This window comes from Vigna angularis, chromosome 1 (genome assembly GCF_016808095.1).
Source record: "Vigna angularis cultivar LongXiaoDou No.4 chromosome 1, ASM1680809v1, whole genome shotgun sequence".
In the NCBI taxonomy this organism is placed as follows: domain Eukaryota; kingdom Viridiplantae; phylum Streptophyta; class Magnoliopsida; order Fabales; family Fabaceae; genus Vigna; species Vigna angularis.
This window is the reverse complement of record NC_068970.1, coordinates 54,465,334-54,487,991: the sequence shown is the minus strand read 5'-3', so window position 1 is coordinate 54,487,991 and position 22,658 is coordinate 54,465,334. Positions and strand designations below refer to the sequence as shown.

Genomic DNA, 22,658 nt, shown 5'->3' with positions numbered 1-22,658 from the left:
AGATCTCAATAAATGTGCCACATCTGTTGAAGAATTTTTCTTTTCAGTGGATGTTGACATCCATTTAAAAAAAAGAAATGGATGTATAAAATATTTTAAAATATAAAATATAATTTTAGAATTAAAAAAAAAGTGTAATGACGCAGATAAGAATATAGGATAAGAATATAGGATGGTGTAGGGAGTAACCGTCTGATACTTTCTCCACTGGATCATTTTCTTAAAGGAGAATGGTACCTACTAAAATTTCTTTTATTTCACTTAATGTTGTCCTTTATTATATTTTATAAAAAATATAAAAAACCACTCCATAATCATTTTATTAGTTGTCAAGTAGTAACGGATATTAAATAATTTTTTTTTTCCATTTTAATCATTTGTAGAAGGTAGTGGGCACCCAAAAAAATTGGAAGGGACACCAATTCTTAAATCAGATCTTTATGACCTTTGAATTTAGTAGCTTATGAGATTGGATCTACAAATGCCAACTTGATATAAAATAACAATTCAAACTAAAAATCAACCACACATTACTGATTGTAAGGGAGTCTACATCGTCATCAACGTATTTGCGTGACAATTTATACTATTATACATAATATCTGAAGGGAATCCAATTTCTCTGGCAGAAATATGACCAAAGATTCTTCCTCCCTACCCAGACTAATAAATCTGATAAAGATTCAATACTCACACACACCCAACTTCTACAACACATAATCATCTTCATCCAATTTATCTCTAACAAGGCTGAATTCAAGCCACTTCCTAGACTTACAAACATTCATGAAATAATATAAAGCAATCCCAAGAAAGGTCAAGAAGAAACTAGTCACATACACAATTTTTGAAGCCACACTCATGACATACACCAGAAGCACAGATGGTATCAAACACATTAGGACCAAACCAAAGAACCCCAACGGAACCTCAAATGGTCTTTTCAAAGCTGGGAATTTCCTCCTCAACCTTAGGAAAGCAGCAAACTCCAAAAGCATTCCCAAACTGTACAAGAAATTCACAGTAGATATGATATCTGTGAAGGAGAAGAAACACACGGAGAGTGCTATAACCGTTGAGACCAAAATAGCCATCCAAGGAGTGTTAAACCACCTTGACCTTTCTCCAAAAATTTTTGGTAAGAATCCCAAATCAGCCATACCCAGAAGCTGGAATGCAGCACTGCTGAGTTGAGCTTCAAACAGTCCAATTATTGACAAAACAGCACCGATTTCCATCCAAAATTTCAACCATTTCCCAGCAATGATCTCAGCCACATCTGCAAAATACCCTCCAACCCAACTTTTTTGGTCAAGTGGCATAGCTCCTGTGGCAGCCAACAAGGGAACAATGTAACCCAAACAAGTAAGCAACCCTGCAGATAACAGAGCCTTTGGGAATGTTCTATGAGGCTCCTCAACTTCACCAGCTAGAGTACTGGCACTGTCCCAAAAGTTCAAATTCCAAAAGATGGTGTTGAAGTAGAGTGTCCAGTCCCTCTCCACACCCTCCTGACCCCAACTTAGCCATCTGCTGGGATCAATCTTGGGCAAGGAAAAGAAAGAGAGTAACACAAAAGGCAAGAGGGAAACAATCCCCAAAGCAACTGCAGTATAACCCACTATAGCCAAACCAGAATAGTTGAGAAAAGACAACGTACAAGTGGAGAGGATTATGGACACAAAGCGGGGTGAACCAGAAGACAGAGCCGGGATCACTAGTTTGAGATAATCTATGCAGAGAACTGGGTATGAGGCTAAGTTGATAACCCCACTGTAGAACTTCCAGAAGCCCATGAGGGAACCCCAAAAGGGACCAAAGGCTTCATTAGCCCATATGACAAACCCACCATTACCAGGGAAGGTTGTGGCCAATTCTGCAGTGAGGAGGGCCTCGGGGATGCTCCAGATGAAGGGGAAAACCACAAAGCCAAGGATTGCAATGAGGGGACCTGCAGCCCCTACAGCAGGCTCTTCACCATAGGGGCCTCCAGCAACTTCAAAATAGATGAGAAAAACTAGAGGGAGAAGAGCTAGCTTCTTGTGTGACTTGGTGTTGGCGCCTTGTTGCTCTCTCTCTGCCCCTTCTCTGTGGTCTAAAAGATGTTCCTGAGAAGTTGGAGTTGAAGATTGGAGGGAATCCTCCATGTTGTGTTGATCGATTGGATTGGAAGTGTGAATCAAAGCCTATATGATTATTCCATCCAAATTCGACAAGATTACGGTGGATTAAGATTCCAATCAGAGGGTTGGAAGTAGATATATTTGTTTTCTCCACCGTGTACTTTTCTTTGCGTAATTCTCACAAACACCTTTTATGCTTGCACTCCAACTCCAAACCTAGCCAACAAACTACATTCATATTTGTCACTTTCTTCTCCTAGAGAACTCACAGTTCTAGGCTTCCATTTCGTCAGAAAAACATTGACCCAACTGTTTTCGTCGAAATTGGCATTTTTGTAGCAGAATTTCCATTTTTGGAAAAATATTGAATAATAAATTTTATAAAAGTATATTTTCTCAAGGAAGCTTGTCGTTGCAGTCACCGCTTTCTGTTCTCAAGTCTTTTCAAGTTTTCAAATTCCAATTTCCTATTATCTGAAGTTTGATTAACGAGTAATTATGAACACTTATTCAATATTTTAGTGATTTTCTATAAACTAATCAAGAGAAATAATGTTACCCTTTTATAATTACTTATAGAAATGAATTGAAAAGACTTATCTTTCTCTTGCAAGGAAAACTTTAAAGAAATTATTGATAAATCTTTCTATTCGACATATAGGTATGAAAGGGACTACACTGTATTGGATTCATCATTCTCTAAGTTATTTTCTTACACGTGTTATTAGATATGGGATAGAAAACGTGCATGGCTTTCAGGACAAAGGGTTTTAGAAAACGCAAAAAGTAAAGATAAAAGTTTTATGATGGATTATTGAATATTGGCTTAATACGCACCGCTGTTTGTACAGATTTAATGGAAGAGATTTTATTGATATAAATTTTATTAAGTAAGGACGAAATTGACACACTTTTTAAAGAATGAACTAATTTGACATTTTTGAACGAAACTGAGATCAAAATAAGGTATTAACCCTTGAATATTTTATATCAACGAAGCAAAAAAAAAATTACTAACTTTGAATAGGGATTTTAAAAAGAATAACAATACTTTGACAACATTTTTTGGACAATATTTTAACACTATTTACGTGTATTTTTTTGACAACATCCTTGTTCTAACAGCTCCACAAGCATTCATGTTTTGTTTCGTTCTATTGCTGATAGCTCCTCTTGCATAGCTTCTCGCCACTCCTTGATCTCAATGGCTTGCTCCCATATGAGTGATTCAACACCTGCAAAAAGGGCATACTGTACAATATCTCCAGTGTCAGTAATATCATTATCAGAGAACAATTCATGATTCGTGAGTCTTATAGATGGGAAACACATTCTTTGTGATCGCCTTGTGTCACCATCTACACTGATAGCTGCTGGTTTGTTTTCTTCCAATTTGTTCTCTTCCATCCAGATGGTCATCACATTATCAGGTCTTTGAGCTGGGACAACTTCACTTTCTTTCCACTTGTAGGTAGCTGTTTCATCAACAATGACATCCCTGCCAATCATGACTTGTTGTTTATCTGGATCAAACATCTTGTAAGCACCTGTTGGATGATATCCTACAAGAACAAGGATTTCACTTCTATCATCAAGTTTATTTCTTCTTTCAGCTGGTATGTGCCTATAGCAGACTGATTTAAATACTTTCAAGTGTCGAACATCAGGCTTTCTCTTCGACAACATCTCTTCTAGTGTGTAATTTGATAATGCTTTTGTAGGACATCTGTTCATAAGATAGGTTGCTGTTGCGACTGCTTCACCCCATAGAAAGTTAGGCAACCCCTTTCCTTTGATCTTGCATCTGACCATGTCCAAGATCATTTGATTTCTTCTTTTAGCCAACCCGTTGTGTTGTGGGGTATAAGGTACAGTGACTTCATGTTTAATTCCTCTATCAACGCAGAATACACTCATATCTCCTGAATTAAACTCGCCTTCACCATCGGTTCTAAGAATCTTGATTTGTTTGCCCGATTGCCTCTCAACCATGCAGCAGAATTTAACAAAGCAGGTGTAAGTCTCTTTTTTTTTCTTTTAGTAGATATACCCAAAGCTTTCTAGAAAACTCATCTACGAAAAGCAAAAAATATTTGTTACCTCCTAGGGACGACACATCGAATGGCGCACAGACATCTGCATGAATGACGTTCAACACCTGTATTACTCGCTTGGGTGCATGTCTTTTGAAGGCACACCTAGTCTGTTTACCAGTAGTGCACCCTTCACACACTTTGCTTGGTGTAGTAAACTTAGGAATACCCACGAGGTTTTTATCTCTCAATTGACACAAACTTCTGAAATTCAAATGTCCAAAGCGATAGTGCCAAAGTCATTCTTCTGTATCTGCGCCTTCTGCAGCTAAACATTGCACTTCAACAGCATTCAAGTTAACTTTGAACGTTCTATTCCAAGCAAGAGGTGCCTTGATTATCAAACTCTGTTTTTCGTCATAAACCTCAATATTTTTTTTTCCCATAAATTCATACTGTATCCCTTTTCAAGGAGTTGGCCAAGACTCATAAGATTACTCTTCATAGTGGGCAGATAGAGGACATTGTGCATGAACACATATTTACCATCTTTTCGTGTGATCAACACCTTGCCTGAGCCTTATGCATGAATTATACTATCATCTGCGAAACGAACAACGCTCTTGACACTGGTGTCTATGTTGATTAATGACTATTGGAAATTAAAAAATTAAAATTATATGTTATGCTATTTTTTAGGAAAATAAAAGTCATGTTGACTAGTAGAATTTATTTGCTATTTTCTAGGCACTAAGAGCACTAGTTTGTTAGTGGTTATAGAGGCCAACATTTTCGTACATTTACGTTCACTTATTTGCTTTATAAAAGCAATTGCACTCCAAAAATAATACATCAAGCAGTTTTATATTCCTCTGTTTTATTCTCTCAGTTTTCTCTGTTCCACCCTCTCAACCTTTCCTTCAATAATATAACCAACAAATTGGTATCTAGAGCTACGTCTTACGGGACCTATGGATGCTGAAACAAGTTTCTCTCAAGTTGCTCCTCCTATCTTTGATGGAGATAACTATGATCTTTGGGCCATAAAAATGCAGAACTTTCTAGAGGCTTTGGATCTTTGGGAAGCAGTGGAGGAGGATTACGAAATTGCTCCGCTGCCTGACAACCCCACTATAGCCCAGATGAAAACCTACAAGGAAAAAAAAAACCAGAAAAGCAAAGGCAAAGGCATGTTTATTTTCTGGTGTTTCAAAAATAATTTTCACCAGGATCATGTCTTACAACACAGCAAAAGCAATTTCGGATTACTTGAAGGAAGAATATGCAGGAGATGAGAGGATTAGAAGCATGCAAGTATTGAATTTAATGAGAGAATTTGAGCTGCAGCGAATGAAAGAATCAGACACCATAAAAGAGTACTCAAATACGTTGCTTGGCATTGCCAACAAAGTACGATTGCTGGGCACCGCTTTTTCTGATTCAAGAATTGTTGAAAAAATTCTTGTATCAGTACCAGAGAGATATGAAGCTTCTATAGCTACCTTGGAGAACACAAAGGATCTATCTAAGATCACTTTGGCAGAGGTGATGCATGCCTTACAGGCCCAAGAGCAAAGAAGACTTATGAGGCAAGAAGGATCTGTGGAGGGTGCTTTTCAAGTCCAATTCCAGAGCAATGGCAACAAACAAAAAAAGAAGCAGAACAATGACTCCAAACCTGGAAGATTAAACAAGATCAACAAGAGTAATGATAATCAGGTTTTTCCACCTTGTCCTCATTGTAAAAAAACCAATCATCCACAAAAAAGGTGCTGATGGAGACCTGATGTAAAGTGTCATAAGTGTGGGCAGCTAGGGCACATGGAAAAGATTTGCAAATCTCATCAACAACAAGGAGAAGTTAAGGTTGCTGAGGATCAACCACAAGAAGAACAATTGTTTGCTGTTACATGCTTTGCTGCCAATAGCTCCACAGAAAGTTGGCTCATAGACAATGGTTGCACAAATCATATGAGTTATGATCGAGAGCTCTTTAAAGAACTTGACAAAACTGCACTTTCTAAAGTCAGAGTAGGTAATGGAGCATATATTGCAGTAAAAGGCAAAGGAACAGTGGCAATTGAAGGTCAAACAGGTTTGAAACTAATTTCAGATGTTTTATATGTTCCAGAAATTAACCAAAACCTGTTGAGTGTTCCTCAATTGCTTGAAAAAGGTTATAAGGTGTTGTTTGAAGATAAAAACTGCATAATCAAAGATTCAGCAGGCAAGAAAGTATTTAAAGTTAGAATGAAAGGAAAAAAGCTTTGCTTTGGACTTCATGAGTGAAGAACATGCTGCAGTGCACAAAGAGGTCAGCAATACAATACTTTGGCATAAAAGATTGGGCCATTTTCACCACAGTGCTCTAATATTCTTGAAGAAGAATAACATGGTCAGAGGCTTACCTGATATAGAAGAAGAATCTCCTACATGCATTGCTTGTCAGTATGGAAAGCAAACAAGACTCCCATTTCCACAAAACAAGACTTGGAGGGCTATACAAAATCTACAATTGATACATACAGATGTTGGAGGACCTATGAGCACACCATCATTGAATGGCAGTAGGTATTATATTATTTTCATTGATGACATGACAAGAATGTGTTGGATATATTGTATGAAGTTTAAATATGAAGTTGCTGACATTTTTTGGAAGTTTAAAACTTTGGTGGAAAATCAAAGCAAGTGCAAAATGCAGATGATCAGATCCGACAATGGAACTGAATATACTTCAAAAAAATTTAACAAGTTTTGTGAAGATACAGGTGTAGAACACCAGCTTACAGCCCCTTATTCACCTCAGCAAAATGGCACCGCAAAAAGGAAAAATCGGACGATTATGGAGATGGCTAGGTGCTTACTTCATGACAAAGATTTGCCTAAAAAATTCTGGGCAGAGGCTGTAAATACTGCAGTGTTTTTACTCAATAGACTGCCAACAAAAGCTTTACAACAGAGAACGCCTTTTGAAGCATGGTACGGTTACAAACCTGAGCTGTTTAATTTAAAGATATTTGGTTGCTTGTGTTTCTCTTATATTCCTCATATTAAGAGAGACAAATTGGACAAGAAAGCAGAACCTGGAATTTTTGTAGGCTATAGCTTGATTTCAAAGGCTTACAGGATCTATCTTCCACACAAAAACAAAGTTATTGTTAGCAGGGATGTGAAATTCTTGGAGTTTGACTGTTGGAGCTGGAAAGACAACAAATTCCCTGAACAATTTGATTGTTTGAACTGGAAAGCCAACAATGAGCTTGGATTGCAGGAGGAGAATGAAGATGTGGATGATGAACTTGTCAGAGGAACAAGATTGCTTTCTGACATCTATCAAAGGTGTAATGTTGCTGTCATGGAACCTGGTGGATATGAAGAGGCTGCAACTGACAAAAAATGGATAAATGCTATGGAAGAGGAGCTCAAAATGATTGAAAAAAATCAGACGTGGGAGTTGGTGGATAGACCTAGTCATAAGAAGGCCATTGGAGTAAAGTGGGTTTATAGAACCAAGTTCAATCCCGATGGTTCTGTGAACAAGTACAAGGCAAGACTTGTTGTCAAGGGATATGCTCAGATGTTTGGGGTGGATTTCTCTGAAACATTTGCCCCAGTTGCCAGGCTAGACACAATAAGATTGCTGCTAGCACTAGTTGCACAAAAGGGTTGGCTTATACATCAATTGGATGTAAAATCAGCATTTTTGAATGGATATTTGGAGGAAGAAATTTTTGTGGAACAGCCAGAAGGTTTTGCTCTTCAAGGACAAGAAGACAAGGTTTATCCACTGAAAAAGGCATTATATGGTTTGAAACAAGCACCAAGGTCTTGGTATAGCAGAATTGATGCACATTTAATGAGCTTAGGCTTTGTGAAAAGTCTGAGTGAGTACATCTTATATATTAAAAAGGTGAATGAAGATATACTTATAATATCTCTGTATGTTGATGACTTATTTGTTACAGGAAATTGTAAGGAGATGATTGACAAGTTTAAAGAAGAAATGGAAAATGTCTTTGAAATGACAGACCTTGGAAAGATGACATTTTTTCTTGGTATGCAAGTGCAACAAAAGAAAAATGAAATATTTGTGTGCCAAGAAAAGTATGCAAAGGAAGTGCTTATGAAGTTCAACATGGGAGAGTGTAAGTCAGCTGCAACTCCAATGAACCAAAAAGAAAAGTTCTGCAGAGAAGATGGTGCTGAAAAGGTTGATGAAAAGCTGTTTAGATCCTTAATTGGATGCTTAATGTATTTAACTGCCACCAGACCAGACATCATGCATTCAATGAGTTTGTTATCAAGGTACATGCATTGTGCTAGTGAAATTCATTTTCAAGCAGCAAAAAGAATTCTTAGATATGTTAAAGGGACAATTGATTATGGTATATGGTTCAAGAAAGTTGAAAGCTTAAGTTTTCATGGTTATTCAGATAGTGATTGGGCAGGATGTGTTGATGATATGAGAAGCACTTCTGGTTATTGTTTCTCACTTGGTTCTGGAGTTTTTTCATGGTGTTCCAAAAAACAAGAAATTATAGCCCAATCAACAGCAGAAGCAGAGTATGTTGCTGCTGCAGCTGCTGTAAATCAAACTGTCTGGATAAGGAAGATCATGGCTGATTTACACATAGAACAAGAAGACAGCACAAAGATTTTTGTGGATAATCAAGCTGCAATTTCAATTGCCAATAATCCAGTTTTTCATGGCAAAACAAAGCATTTTAAGATAAAACTTTTCCACTCCATGTCACTGATTTGGTTACTTGCCCTTAAACATGCCTCTTTTACACTGTCTTTGAACATGTCACTGTTATGTTGTTGCTACGTTGGCATGTTGAGTGTTGTGAATATTTGTTTGTGTCTGTTGTTACCGAATATCATCGTCACCCTTCCCGCACCCACTTCTATGGTCCTATTTCTTTTCTCCGAGCGAGTCCATCTTCTCAACTTACAGCCAAGCGAAATCCATTAATAGATAACAAAGTTATGCCCCCGTTGCCTATTTCCACCTCCGACCATCAACGGTGAGTTTGAATCAATGAACTGATATTCACCAGAGAAATACAACAGAAAGAAAAATGACAAAACAATACTTTCATATCATTCCATTCACCTGTAACCATCCCAACTTGATTTCCTTCACCCAAACAACTCATGACTACGGCGTAGGGGCACCGGCTCTCTCTTATCCGTAACTTCCAACATCCATTACCTCCAACATCCATTACCTCCAACACTAAACCCCAAGATTATCATCTTCATTCATCATTCACCTCTGCCCACTCTCCATCAGCTCCAACACCCGTGAACTCACTCCCATCTTCACCCATATACTGTTTCCCATATCATCATCTTCACCTTACCCCCACGGCCAATACCTTTCTTCCTCCATTTTCATCACCTCCAAATACCCATCATCATCCATCCTCTGCTGCAACGCCCACATCACTATCCACATCACCCCCGACATCTCCAACATCACTTCTACTTTCATCATTTTCAATTATCAAAAACCCCGAAACCATTAAAACAAAAAAACAAAAAAATCCAAGAGCCAAACTAGATATTGATCCTCTGTGCCCACGGCCCAAGGATTAGAGTCGCCATTCGTGAAGCAAGAAGGGTGCCAGGGGACCCGAGACAAAGGCGGCCTGGTTGGCGTGCGTGGTGGCTGGTTCGCAGAAGCAGTGGCGCGGAGACAGTCACCGGTAGCAGCGGCGGCGAGGATGCAAGGTGGAAGGCGAGTGCGTTCTCCTCTCGCGCACCGCGGTGGCCGTTTGGACGAAGGTTGGGAGGTGGTCGTTGAACGGTGGAGGTGAGCGCCTTTGGCTTCTCTTGCTCAGAGAGAAAAAAGACCCTTGGTCTCAGTGGAGTGAAATCGTGTGATGAGAAGAATGGAGAAACCCCTAAGGGTCTCCTGAGCTGAAGAATGGAAAGGCCTTGGGCCTGTTCGTTTTTCCTCGACCCAGCTCTCTCTAATAAACCAAAAAGTAAAAATAAAATAAAAACATTTTTCTCCTTCACGCACCCCCCGGTTCTCACCCGCACACCCCCTTTCATTTGGGTTTAAGCCCCTCCGTTTCTGCAAACAAAAATAAAAAAAAAGGGAGAACTGGGCCTGACGAGCAAATACTCAATGCACCTCCAGTTTTATCTTGACACCCCTAGCGAATACAAAGACAAAAGAGGGGATTTTGGCCCAAACAAAGGAGCATCAATTTCACACTGGTTTTATCTTTGTACCCTTAATTTTGTTAATTTTCTCTTGTTTTATTTTTTACGCTTTAGTTTCCTTTTTCTTATTATTTGTTTGATCATTAATTTTTATTGTGTAATCCCCTTGTAAGATAACCCTCATCCCTCTGTACTGTTTTTATCTTGTTTATTTATCTGCATACCTTCACTTTTTTATAATGAATAAAAATTACAAAAAATAAATAAATAAAATAAATATAATAATGAATTCGACAAAATCCAAAAAAATATGTTTTAAAGGTTTAGGCACATGTGTGATCGCACGCATCGTCCTTGTGCCAAAAACCTTTTCTTTCTCTTTCATCAAAATTACAAAAAATACGTTTTAAAGGTTTAGGCACATGTGTGATCGCACGCATCGTCCTTGTGCCGAAAACCTTTTTCTCTTTCTTCAAAATACCAAAAATACGTTTTAAAGGTTTAGGCACATGTGTGATCGCACGCATCGTCCTTGTGCCAAAAACCTTTTCTCTTTCTTCAAAAATACCAAAAAATATGTTTTAAAGGTTTAGGCACATGTGTGATCGCACGCATTGTCCTTGTGCCAAAAACCTTTTCTCTTTCTTCAAAAATACCAAAAAATATGTTTTAAAGGTTTAGGCACATGTGTGATCGCACGCATCGTCCTTGTGCCAAAAACCTTTTCTCTTTCTTCAAAAATACCTAAAAATATGTTTCAAAGGTTTAGGCACATGTGTGATCGCACGCATCGTCCTTGTGCCAAAAACCTTTTCTCTTTCATCAAAAACACCAAAAATATGTTTTAAAGGTTTAGGCACATGTGTGATCGCACGCATCGTCCTTGTGCCAAAAACCTTTTCTCTTTCCTAAATAAAAATAACAGAAATGTAAAAATCATCAAAAAACTAAAAAAACATGCCTTTTTCAAAACTACAAACAATATCGCCTTGTAGAACTACGTGATCCTTGATTCTCCATCAAAAGTGGAGATACGTAGGAGCAAGGCCAGTCCTTGTCAGGCTCATTCTCCCAAAAATCCAAATCATTTTCCAAACAAATTCTCAAACAATTTTCAAGCAAATTTCTCAAACTGTTTTCAAAAGAACTACGTAACCCTGATTTCTCACATGAGAATACGTAGGAGCAAGGTTAATCCTTGTCGGGCCAAGAAAGCTAAAAAATATTGTTTGTTTCTTTTGAGTTTTATTTTAAGGGGAAGTTAAATACTTTGAAAACCTCATCTACATTCGCACATTTAGTTAAAGGTACTGCCTTAGGGCAGGCGTTGTAGGGTGCTAATACCTTCCCTACACGTAACCGACTCCCGAACCAAGAATCTGGTTCATTTCGACCATGCCTTATCATTTTATGGTTTTTCCGTAGTTTTCCAGAATAAACTATGGTGGCGACTCCAAAATCTCTTTTCAATAAATAATCTTTTTTTTATTGGATCGTCGTCCCGTCGCGATTCCGGTTGCGACAGATGGCGACTCCACTGGGGAAGCATGAGAGTCAGGCCATTTAATTAGATGTGCGAATTCAATGTGGTTTTTCTTTGTGTTTTTCTTCCCTTTCTTTTTCTTTATCTTTGTTTGTTTTTTGTCATTTTTGTATACATGTTGTTTTGTTTATATTGAACCCTAGGGTAGAAAACATGTTATATCTGCCTGGGATTTTTCTGGTTGTTTTGCAGGTGAGGGTTTGGGGTGTATAATTGCATTCTCCCTTCACACACACACATCACATGCATATCATGAGTGGGGCCCTATACCCGGGTCTGAGCGCAACTTAGAAATAGAGGGGTTGTGTAGCGGTGTCATTTGGGACATACTTCCTGTTTGGCTATCGTGAGAACCCCAGCCAGAGTCTGTTCTCTTCATTTGTGTCTCCACATCTAGTTGATTACTCTGACTGTTGTGGAGAAACGGTGAAAAGAGCCATAGCTCTGGTGGCCTTAATTTAAGCATTAGGAAGCTATCCTTGTGAGTGCATATATTTGGCCTTAGAACTTCAGTCATCCAACCTTTGATAAGGCACAAAAGGGAGAAATGTGTATTCTTATAACCCTCATGTTTGCTTAATAAAAATCACGCACCTTGTACATATCATCATATCTCTTTATCTTTTTTTCTTTCTTTCTTTTGTTTTTTTCTTTTTTTTCGCTCATTGTTTTTCTTCATAATCTTGTCACGTTTTGTGGATTCTAGTCAAAAATTATAAAGTTGTGATTAAGGCCTTAAGCTAAAAAGGGGAATTAACATGGAATTTTGAGTCAAGAGGTACTCGAGTTCATAGATTTTGACGAAAAGATGCACGTCGAGTAAAGGAGGATAATATTGGTGGGGTATAAGAATTTGTTGAGTCTGTTAGAGGTGGAGGTCCAAACATCAGCAATTACTACTTTAGCCCAGTACTATGATCCACCACTAAAGTGCTTCAATTTCCAAGATTTCCAACTAGTACCACCAGTGGAAGAATTCGAGCAAGTCTTAAATATGGAAAAGACTCCATACAACTACCTTGAGCAGTATATCCTTGTCTTGCAGTTAGCGAGGATCAGGAAAGTACACTCAATGAAGTTGGAAAGCGAGTTCACAATCAAGGGCAAAGTGAGGGGCCTTCCTCAAAGATACTTATAGGAATACCTACATCGCTTGGCTTAAGAGGAAAATTGGGAAATGTTTACAGATGTATTAGCCCTTCTCCTCTATGGTGTCATGCTTTCTCCTAAAATGTTAAGAACCTCGTCGATTATGCCGCTATGAATGCATTTGTGGGAGACAAAGAGCGCTATGAGAATCTAGTCAGTGTCAACCTGGCTGAAGTTTATGAGACCCTTAATCGTTGTTATGAACTTAAAGGGGGAAGGATGTTATGTTGTCTACCAGTGTTGTATGTGTGGTTCATTTCCCGTGAGACTGGATGTAACGTCCCGATTATATAATAACCAATATTATATAATAAAGACGTTAACATCCAAATATAGAGAACAGTCGGAATATGACGTGTAATTAAATGTAATAAATTACAGTCATCCAAATAAAAGAAACTGAAAATTCAAACTTGAACATTTGAAAGGATTGAACAATACAAGTGTTCAATCAATAAATTCTAAGAAGACTATCCTGCGACATCGGTAACCTCCAGCTCTTGCTCCAAGGGAAACTCCGCGACAACATCTCTTGAAGACCTCCTAGCAATCTTGATCCTAGAAATACAAGCGTCTGGATCTCCTTCCAACTCTAAAGTTCTTCACTTCTTCTCTCCCAGCAACTTTCAAACTCTCTTCCTTCATCTCGGCTTTTCCTCCTTCCAACCTCTCTTCTTGCTCATTCCTTTATGTTCCTTCCTTATGAAGCAAGCAGCAGCTGCCACACCCAAGCTCAGACTGTCACGGCTGTAAGGAGAAGTTGATCATCACCTTGCTCACGGTTCACGCAAGGTGCAGCCAGCAAAGAGGAGAAGCGTTCCATGCACAACAGCGTCCAGCATGCTTCCAGGTGGTGAGACTCTTAAGCCTGCTGCCCATATAAAATTTCTCCCCCACCTCTTCAACAGTTGTCCCGTGAAGCTCTTCAACTTGTCCCGTGAAGCTCTTCAACTTGTCCCGTGAAGCTCTTCAACTTGTCCCGTGAAGCTCTTCAACTTGTCCCGTGAAGCTCTTCCCTACCATGCCAAACATCAAAGGATGCTCCCACCACTTCACATGCTCAGCTGCCCACATGGGGCCCACCTCCACCAAATTTTCTTTTCTAATATACGGTCCTTACATTCTCCCCAACAACAACAATTTTCGTCCTCGAAAATTAAGCTTACCAAAACAAGTTGAGATACGTCTCTCTCATCTTGTCCTCTAACTCTTGGGTAGAGTTCCCATCCCACTACTCATATAACAAACTTATCCGGGCAGTTCCCACCGCTCAAAGAGCTTATCAGAGCAACTCCCACCACTACTCTAGTGAGCTTATCAGGGCAGTTCCCACTGCTCAAAGAGCTTATCAGGGCAACTCCCACCACTCAAAAGTTTATCAGGGCAACTCCCACTACTCATCTAGTGAGCTTATCAGGGCAGTTCCCACTGCTCAAAGAGTTTATCAGAGCAACTCCCACCACTACTCTAGTGAGCTTATCAGGGCAGTTCCCACTGCTCAAAGAGCTTATCAGGGCAACTCCCACCACTCAAAAGTTTATCAGGGCAACTCCCACCACTCATCTAGTGAGCTTATCAGGGCAGTTCCCACCGCTCAGCCAAGGTGACAATTCTATGCCAACATACATATCACATCTCACACCAAAATCAGGTCATTTTTCACTTACTCACATAGCAAGAGATCTTCTCTAATTGAATGTCTCATACTCTCACAATGTGGCAAAAATCGCAAGCTACAAAAATCTTTTTTTTTTTTTTTTAACCGATACTATTGAAGACTCCGGTATGCATGACCGGAACTGTGGACACAGTGAGGTTCCTTGGCTATAAAACGAGGTGCTAGCCGCGTTGGGCGACATTTCGAAACGTTGAGATCTGAGAGAGAGATCTGAGCACTGAGAGCTTTGAGTGTGAAAACTTTGCGAGATCTGAACGACTGAGCGTGGTAGATCGGAGAGCCTTCCGGCAAGCTTCAAATCTGCAAGTTCCAAGGCTTTGCCCCGCCTCGAGTAAGTATTTCTTTTCTCTTATTTCTTTCTTTCCTTTACCCAGCTTCTCCTTCTCCTTTACTTCTTACTTCTTTTCTTTCCTTTCTTCTTTCTGCTTCCTTTCATGTACTTTCCTTTTTCTTTTTGTTTTCTGAGCTTTTATTACTCGCACTTACATTCTGCTTTCTTCTTTACTTTCCGCTTGTTATTTTCACTTCTGCTCCTGCGTTTACTTTCCTCTTCTTCTATTTTCCATTTAATAACTAAAATCTAAGAACACACTGCCTTAACAAAGATAAGGGGTATATCGGCTGGAAACCAGACGTTAATCTCCCCTCGATTGAGGGTATGGCAGAGACAATCGGGTAGAACAACGCCACGTACCCCATAAAAACAGAAAACTTAAAAAGAGGAAATTTATTTGTATGTACGAAATGGACATAAACAAACTTGGACGTAGATCCGTTTAGGAACATTTGCGAGGACCGTGAAACAGACCAGAGACTAGACACCGAAACAACAAAGACCGCCTGGACGAAGTAAACTTAAAAGTAACCAAAACAAATAAAGAAAACACTGACGATTTTTGTTTTATTCTTTTTATTTCCTTATTTTTATGCTTTAGAAACACTTTGAAAGGAAGGATGAGTGAGATGGAGATGGAGAGGTTCAGCAGTCAGTGGTGGAAACCTACTGATGATCAGGTCAAAATGATGGCCAATATCTTCAACCACGGGGTCACACATCCCAGCAGAGCCCAAGTCGCCGAGATTGCATCTCGACTCAGGGCCTTCGGAGAAGTCAGTGAATATAATGTACACTGCTGGTTCAACAATCATGGTAACCGGATCAGGCGCTGGCAAGCGGAATTAGACCCCACTGGCACCGTATTTTCTCAGCTGCCGCTGTACATGTATGGTAAGAACCCTAATTACCACTATTTTTATTTTTATTTATTTTATTTTATTTTTCCCCTTCTATTATTGACACAAATTTTTTTTTTTTTTTTGTTTGAAGAATACGGCTGGGTAATTATGAAGGCGCCAAGGCTGCTGGATTTGTTCCCCGTTCCTATCATCATCGACGATGACAGGGACGAACGAAAAATCCCTCAACCCATGCCTCTCGCATTCCGAACCAGAGCTCCCTCGACGGAGCTCTCCCTTAGGCCACCACAACCCGTTCGAGAATTTTTCCGTTAAATTTTTATTTTTATCTGTAACTTAATGATCACGAGTGATCGAATCCCGAACATCCTTTATTTGCTTTTGTTTATTTGCCTTATTTGCGTATTTTATGGACTGTAATATTTAACGATCACTTATGATCGACTCTAGAACATCTTTATTTTAATTAAGCATTGTAATATTTATCTGCCATGCTAGTTTGCTGATTATTATCTTTATTATCAGCCCCGCCAATTATATATTTTTCTAACGATTTATTTCCAGGTTAACGTCTTACCAAACTCAAGAGTATCAGAAGAGAAAAACCTCACAGAAACTCAACCACCTGTTTGTAATTTTTTTATTGTATTTATTTAAAATATACATATATATGTACTTGTTCATAAATTCAGATAAATTAATTTATTACGAAATTTTGAAATTTGACTCAGAGTTATTCTCAACTATTTTATTTTTATCTGGCCCAAACGAAAAACATAATAAGTTATCAATGAGTTTGAAACGCATGAAAATTATGTCTAAAAATTTATCAAGATTTTAACGATACTTCAATACTCGATGAGGTAAACAAAACACTAATTTGCCCCCAAACATAAAACAACCTTTGTGTTTGCAGACTCTAAATTAATCAATAGAATTTCACATTAAGGCAAAATAACAAAGTATTAATGAACTTTGAAAACACAGAACACATACGTTTAACACAACCTGAACTGGGTGAAACTGAAAAATTAGATTGGCTCACAATGACATTGAAAACAAAAGACATAAGAACGGGAGCCGAAATCTGGTTTAGACACATAGAGGTTGATAACCCAAAAATGATACATGTTAATGAAATGAATGAATGTTTAAGGTTGAACACGACAGGATTAAAGCATTAACTTGATGACAAAAACGGTTTAAACAGTGTTTAGGCTTAAACACGAGCAAAAGACCAAAACATGGCACATCAAGGTTAAGACAGGGGGAATTAAACTCATAATGATAACAAAATTTTTTTTTTTTTTTTATAACCGTAGTCATGGTGTACAATCGGAGCAAGTGCTCAAGCCTGTCTGCATACTCAGTCACGACATATTTCCCGGTATTAACTGAAGGAATTCAATCTCCATGTCATACCTTACACTGTACGGAAGTACTCAGCATATGATACCTCGTTCTCATCTGGACATTTCTTAGCACTACAAATTCTCTCAATGTCCCTTAACCATTGATCAGCTTCATTCGAACTGCACTTCCCATCAAACCGGGCTGAATGATGTTGCAGAAAGCTTTCCAAATTCCACTCTTGGACCAGAATAACTGAAGAGAAAACACCCTGAACGGTCCTGCCACTAGTCAATCACTTTAATGAATTGTCTTTAAGTGTTCTCAGATGTTACTCTCGCGTTCTCGGCAAATACCCTTGCGGCTTCTAGATTATGCAGGGTTATGGTATTTTACTCTACCAATGCAGCATTCTGTTCTTGCAACGCTTGGAACACCGCATTCAGCATCTGATTAGAGTCAGACGGATCAACTCCCTGGGACGAAGGAGGAGAAGAAGTAGGTACCATCTTCTGTTCATACAGGAAGAAAGACCATTAGCCTGACTCAAACCAACACAACTTCCAACCCGAGACCAAAGTACATAATCACAAACGAATCGCACCCACAACCTACAGGTTTCTAAGGAAGAACTGCTCTGATACCATTAATGTAACGTCCCGATTATATAATAACCAATATTATATAATAAAGACGTTAACATCCAAATATAGAGAACAGTCGGAATATGACGTGTAATTAAATGTAATAAATTACAGTCATCCAAATAAAAGAAACTGAAAATTCAAACTTGAACATTTGAAAGGATTGAACAATACAAGTGTTCAATCAATAAATTCTAAGAAGACTATCCTGCGACATCGGTAACCTCCAGCTCTTGCTCCAAGGGAAACTCCGCGACAACATCTCTTGAAGACCTCCTAGCAATCTTGATCCTAGAAATACAAGCGTCTGGATCTCCTTCCAACTCCAAAGTTCTTCACTTCTTCTCTCCCAGCAACTTTCAAACTCTCTTCCTTCATCTCGGCTTTTCCTCCTTCCAACCTCTCTTCTTGCTCATTCCTTTATGTTCCTTCCTTATGAAGCAAGCAGCAGCTGCCACACCCAAGCTCAGACTGTCACGGCTGTAAGGAGAAGTTGATCATCACCTTGCTCACGGTTCACGCAAGGTGCAGCCAGCAAAGAGGAGAAGCGTTCCATGCACAACAACGTCCAGCATGCTTCCAGGTGGTGAGACTCTTAAGCCTGCTGCCCATATAAAATTTCTCCCCCACCTCTTCAACAGTTGTCCCGTGAAGCTCTTCAACTTGTCCCGTGAAGCTCTTCAACTTGTCCCGTGAAGCTCTTCAACTTGTCCCGTGAAGCTCTTCAACTTGTCCCGTGAAGCTAAAGACAATTGGGGGCAATGTTGTTCGCTTCAATGAAAGGCCCGAGATCATGAACTGTTAATGAAAGTTTCCCTTAGCCAATGAATCACAGAAAGGGTTAAGACAATCAAGTTGTAATGCAGATTAATTTCCCCTACCCAAATTATGAGAAGAAATTTCAAAATGATGAGCAGTGGATAGAAGCAACAATGACAAAACTAGAAGGAATGTCGGCGTTTAGCTAAGAGGGAACATAAAGGATTGATGAGTTAGATGAAAAAGAATATGTTGTTGAACAAGGACAAGTTAAAAGAATTGGAAGAGAAGTCTCTCATAGCTAGCTTCCCTTGCCTATGGAGTTATTGAAAACGTCCCTAAGTTCTTAGCTGATATTGAGTTTGTAATGTCAATCATCAACCCGCTTGAGGGGACTGAAACTTTCCTCAATTGCTGCAAGAAATTGATCAGACAAATGAAGAATGTGATGACCAAAGCCTGCGATGGTTGACCAAGAATTCCTATGTCTCGCATTTTGGGAACTTCTGAATGATGAATCACCTTATTGACTCTGTTTCGTGTTAATTTCCAAAATTATACCGGGCCAAATATTTTCACAGCTTTATAGTTTCTGACTAGAGAATTTGAACTTGGTTTTCTTTTCTTTTCTTTTCTTTTTTATTTTTATTTTTATTTTTTCTTAATTTGTTTCACAAAAAAAAAAAAAATACAGTTAAACATCTAAGACACCCTAAAGGACACGAACCAGTGGCAAAATCATGGAGAACCAAGTAGAAGTTCAAGAGGGAATGAAAGCCGATATCCAACAGCTGAAGGAACAAATGAGACAAGTCCTAAGGACCCTGGATGCCTTACAAAGTCCTGGATGTTTATGCACACAACGATCACAACAAGGAGTTCCAGAAGACACAAACTTTCCCTTCCTATGGTCTTCCCCCGAATTATACTCCACCCTCAGAAATGACTTGAGACATCTTGACGCTCAAAAAAAAAAAAACGTCAAAGGGGACACAGTTGAAGTATGAAACGAGTTTGGGGGGCAACCGTTTGGATGGTCCTTAGGAGAATTATTGTAAGCACTAGGAGGACAAAGCCACCTGAGTTGAATAAATCTGGTCACCATGTCATCACATCAATGTTGAGGTTGTCAGGCACAAATTTGAAGAACTGTAAAAATTGTGAAAGCCATAGAAGGTGGATGAAATGCCAAGTTTGAAAATGTTGCAAAGTTTGAATAGGCTCAGATCTGATGGTACTTCCAATATTCAAGTTTCCAGAGTTTGAGAAATATCGGGAAAGAGCTTATCCCTAAAGCCATCTATGGCAAGAAAATAATGGTTCATGCATGTGATGGAAAGTTATTAATTCTTCTGTTCTGAGAGATGGGCTGGCATTGCCTCTAATGGGAGTACTCATCTCGAACCTTGATGCATCGGCCTAGGGAGAATCCGGTGGATGGTTTTCTTGAGACAGCGCAAATATAACATGGATGAAACATCTCATAGAGCATGACAGAGAAGGAGTATGAATTATTCAAAGAATATGCCCAAGGTAGAGAGAAATTTTCTTCTCAAGTAGAACCACCTCTGAGCAACAAGAAGGTCACTACTGTACTCTACAACCATCATGAACACATGATAAGCAATGAGAGGTTGAAGGTGGAAGAGTCTCTGACAGGGTGCGGAGCTGAACCAAAGTACAGAAACGCTCGACACAAGCACACGGACAATCACCCAATGGACGACAGAGAGTACTTCACTAAGAGCACAAGTGGACGTTCGTCCAATGAACAGAAGAGGACGCTCGTCCACAAAGAAGAAGTGGACGTTCGTCCTGTGAAATGGACGCTCGTCCTTCAGCTAGAAGTGGACGCTCGTCCAAAATGAGGCAGCCGCTCGTCCAACCAATGAAAGCGAACGCTCGTCCTTCAGCTAGTAGATGACGCTCGTTCAAGAAGCGGACGCTCGTCCAAAGTTAGGCAGCCGCTCGTCCAGCACACTGAGGTGGACGCTCGTCCAATACATAGAATTGGATGCTCAAGTGGACGTTCGTCCACAAACTGAAGAAATGGACGCTCGTCCAGCACACACAATTGGACGCTCGTCCGTAAAACTGAGTAGAACGCCCGTCCAAGAAGTTAACGCGCGTCCATAATGGAAGTGGACGCTCGTCCTGCACGTGATCGTCCAGGGCGTTCGTCCTATAAGTGGACGCTCGTCCTTCAGGCTGAAATGGACGCTCGTCTATGCTGAAACGGACGCTCGCTCGAGCACAAATGGACGCTCGTCCAAGCGAAATAGACGCTCGTCCAAGCTGAATTTGACTCGCCTCTAACGCGCTCGTCCATCCGAACAGAATTGGACGCTCCGCCTGCCTTTAGAAGAGAACTCTCATTGACGAGATGGAAGAGGATGCTCGTTCTCCAATGAGAAGATGATGTTCCTCGAGAGAAGCGCTCAATTGTCGCTCGTCAAGATATCGGTCTGTTAAGATTTCAGTGAATTCTCGTGCGCGATTTTCCAGAGAGCTTCAAGCCCGGGCGCGAATGAGAAGGTGTCAGGCACGACGTTTGCAGATGTATCTTTTTAACCTCAAAACGCGAAGGAAAAACGGATCTTTTGGTTCATTAGAGGCGCAAATTTCATGGGAAAGATAAAGAGAAGAGCTAATTCACATTTTACTGCCTATCCCCAAATGTCGTATTGAGGAGGTTGCCAACTTCACTCCAATCCCTATGACCTATGCAGAGTTACTGCTAAATCTTCTCCGCAGTAACCTCATAAAGATTTGTCCAACCAGGCCTATACAACCTCCGTATCCAAGGAACTATGACGTAAATGCCAGGTGTGATTATCATGCAGGAGCGTGTGGACATTCAACTGAGGCATGCAAGGCTCTGAAACGTAAAGTGCAATATTTGATTGATTCAGGATGTTTAAAGTTTGAAGAAAGTTAATCCAGCACTGTGGCAAGGCGTGAGTTCACCTCTACAAATGCCATGGACGAGTGAAGAGGACTCTCGGATTATTTGGAAAGCATAAATTATTGTAAAAGTTGGAACTGATGTTGTTTTTCTCGAGCTTTAATTTGCTCACTATGAGGTTTATGCTCATTGATATTACGCTTTCATCCATGAACTTTTAATGTGAACTTTCATTACTTGGTATCTCCAAGGTTTACTGGAAATCATGTCCTAATAGGGTGTCGCCAAACAAAAAAATGATGATATAAAAAAAAAAAAGGGGTTGTCGAAATTCGAATTGTGCAAATTTTGTTTACAAGTTCATTGTTCCTCTCTTCCTATTTTTGCATTGTCTCATATGCCTAATGATTTCAAAATTCTGTTTTTCATACTCATGGCGTTCACTTTGGTTTTCATTTCTTTCGAAGTCATTTTTTCTGTATTTTCTTTGTAAATATTTTTATTTTCTGTTATTGTTTCGTTTAGATTAGATTTTTTGTTTAAAAAAAAAGAGAAGTAAAAAAAAGATGAAAAAACCATAAAAAATCTATTTCATTTCACCATCAGGAGAGATTTTACAGTAAGGTCGGAGATTGGATTTTGAACAAGGATATCTTAACATTTGATAAATAAGATAAAAATGCATAAAAAAAAAAGAAAAAGAGGCAGATATAACAAAAAAAGTGCAAAATCACAATTTCAAACACAAAAAAAAAGAGCTGAAAATAAAACAAAAGCAAATAAAAGATTGTGCAAGGTTCGATCACTGGTGATCGTTAAGTTACAGACCAAAAGAAAAAATAAGTAAAAGGAAATTTAGCGAAAGTATTCCCGAGCTGGTTGCGGTGGTCTGAGGGAGAGCTCCGTCGAGGGAGCTCTGGTCCGGAATGTGAGAAGCATGGGTGGAGCGATCTGCCGTCCGTCCCTGTCGTCGTCAATGATGATCGGAACGGGGAACAAGTTCAGCAGCCTCGGCGCCCTCATGATCACCCAGTCGTTTTCTTTCAAAAAAAAAATAATAAAACAAAAAAAAAAACAAAAATTGTCAATAATAAGAT

At 39.4% G+C, this 22,658-nt stretch overlaps 2 protein-coding genes across 2 annotated transcripts; one reads left to right on the top strand and one right to left on the bottom strand.

Moving 5' to 3' along the window:
- Window positions 1-506: 506 nt before the first annotated feature.
- On the bottom strand, window positions 507-2,513 carry LOC108334906 (probable polyamine transporter At3g13620). Its single transcript, XM_017570835.2, has one exon. It carries the CDS (start codon window positions 2,145-2,147, stop codon window positions 708-710), a length of 1,440 nt encoding a protein of 479 aa, XP_017426324.1. The 5' UTR covers window positions 2,148-2,513; the 3' UTR covers window positions 507-707.
- Window positions 2,514-5,389: 2,876 nt separating this feature from the next.
- LOC108326084 (uncharacterized) lies at window positions 5,390-5,932 on the top strand. The gene has a single exon (XM_017559357.2). The coding sequence runs from the start codon at window positions 5,390-5,392 to the stop codon at window positions 5,930-5,932; it is 543 nt and encodes a 180-aa protein (XP_017414846.2).
- Window positions 5,933-22,658: the final 16,726 nt, after the last annotated feature.

Coding starts and splice junctions, on each gene's coding strand:
- LOC108334906 (XM_017570835.2), bottom strand. CDS start 2,147: ATGGAGGATTCCCTCCAATCTTCAACTCCAACTTCTCAGGAACATCTT.
- LOC108326084 (XM_017559357.2), top strand. CDS start 5,390: ATGTCTTACAACACAGCAAAAGCAATTTCGGATTACTTGAAGGAAGAA.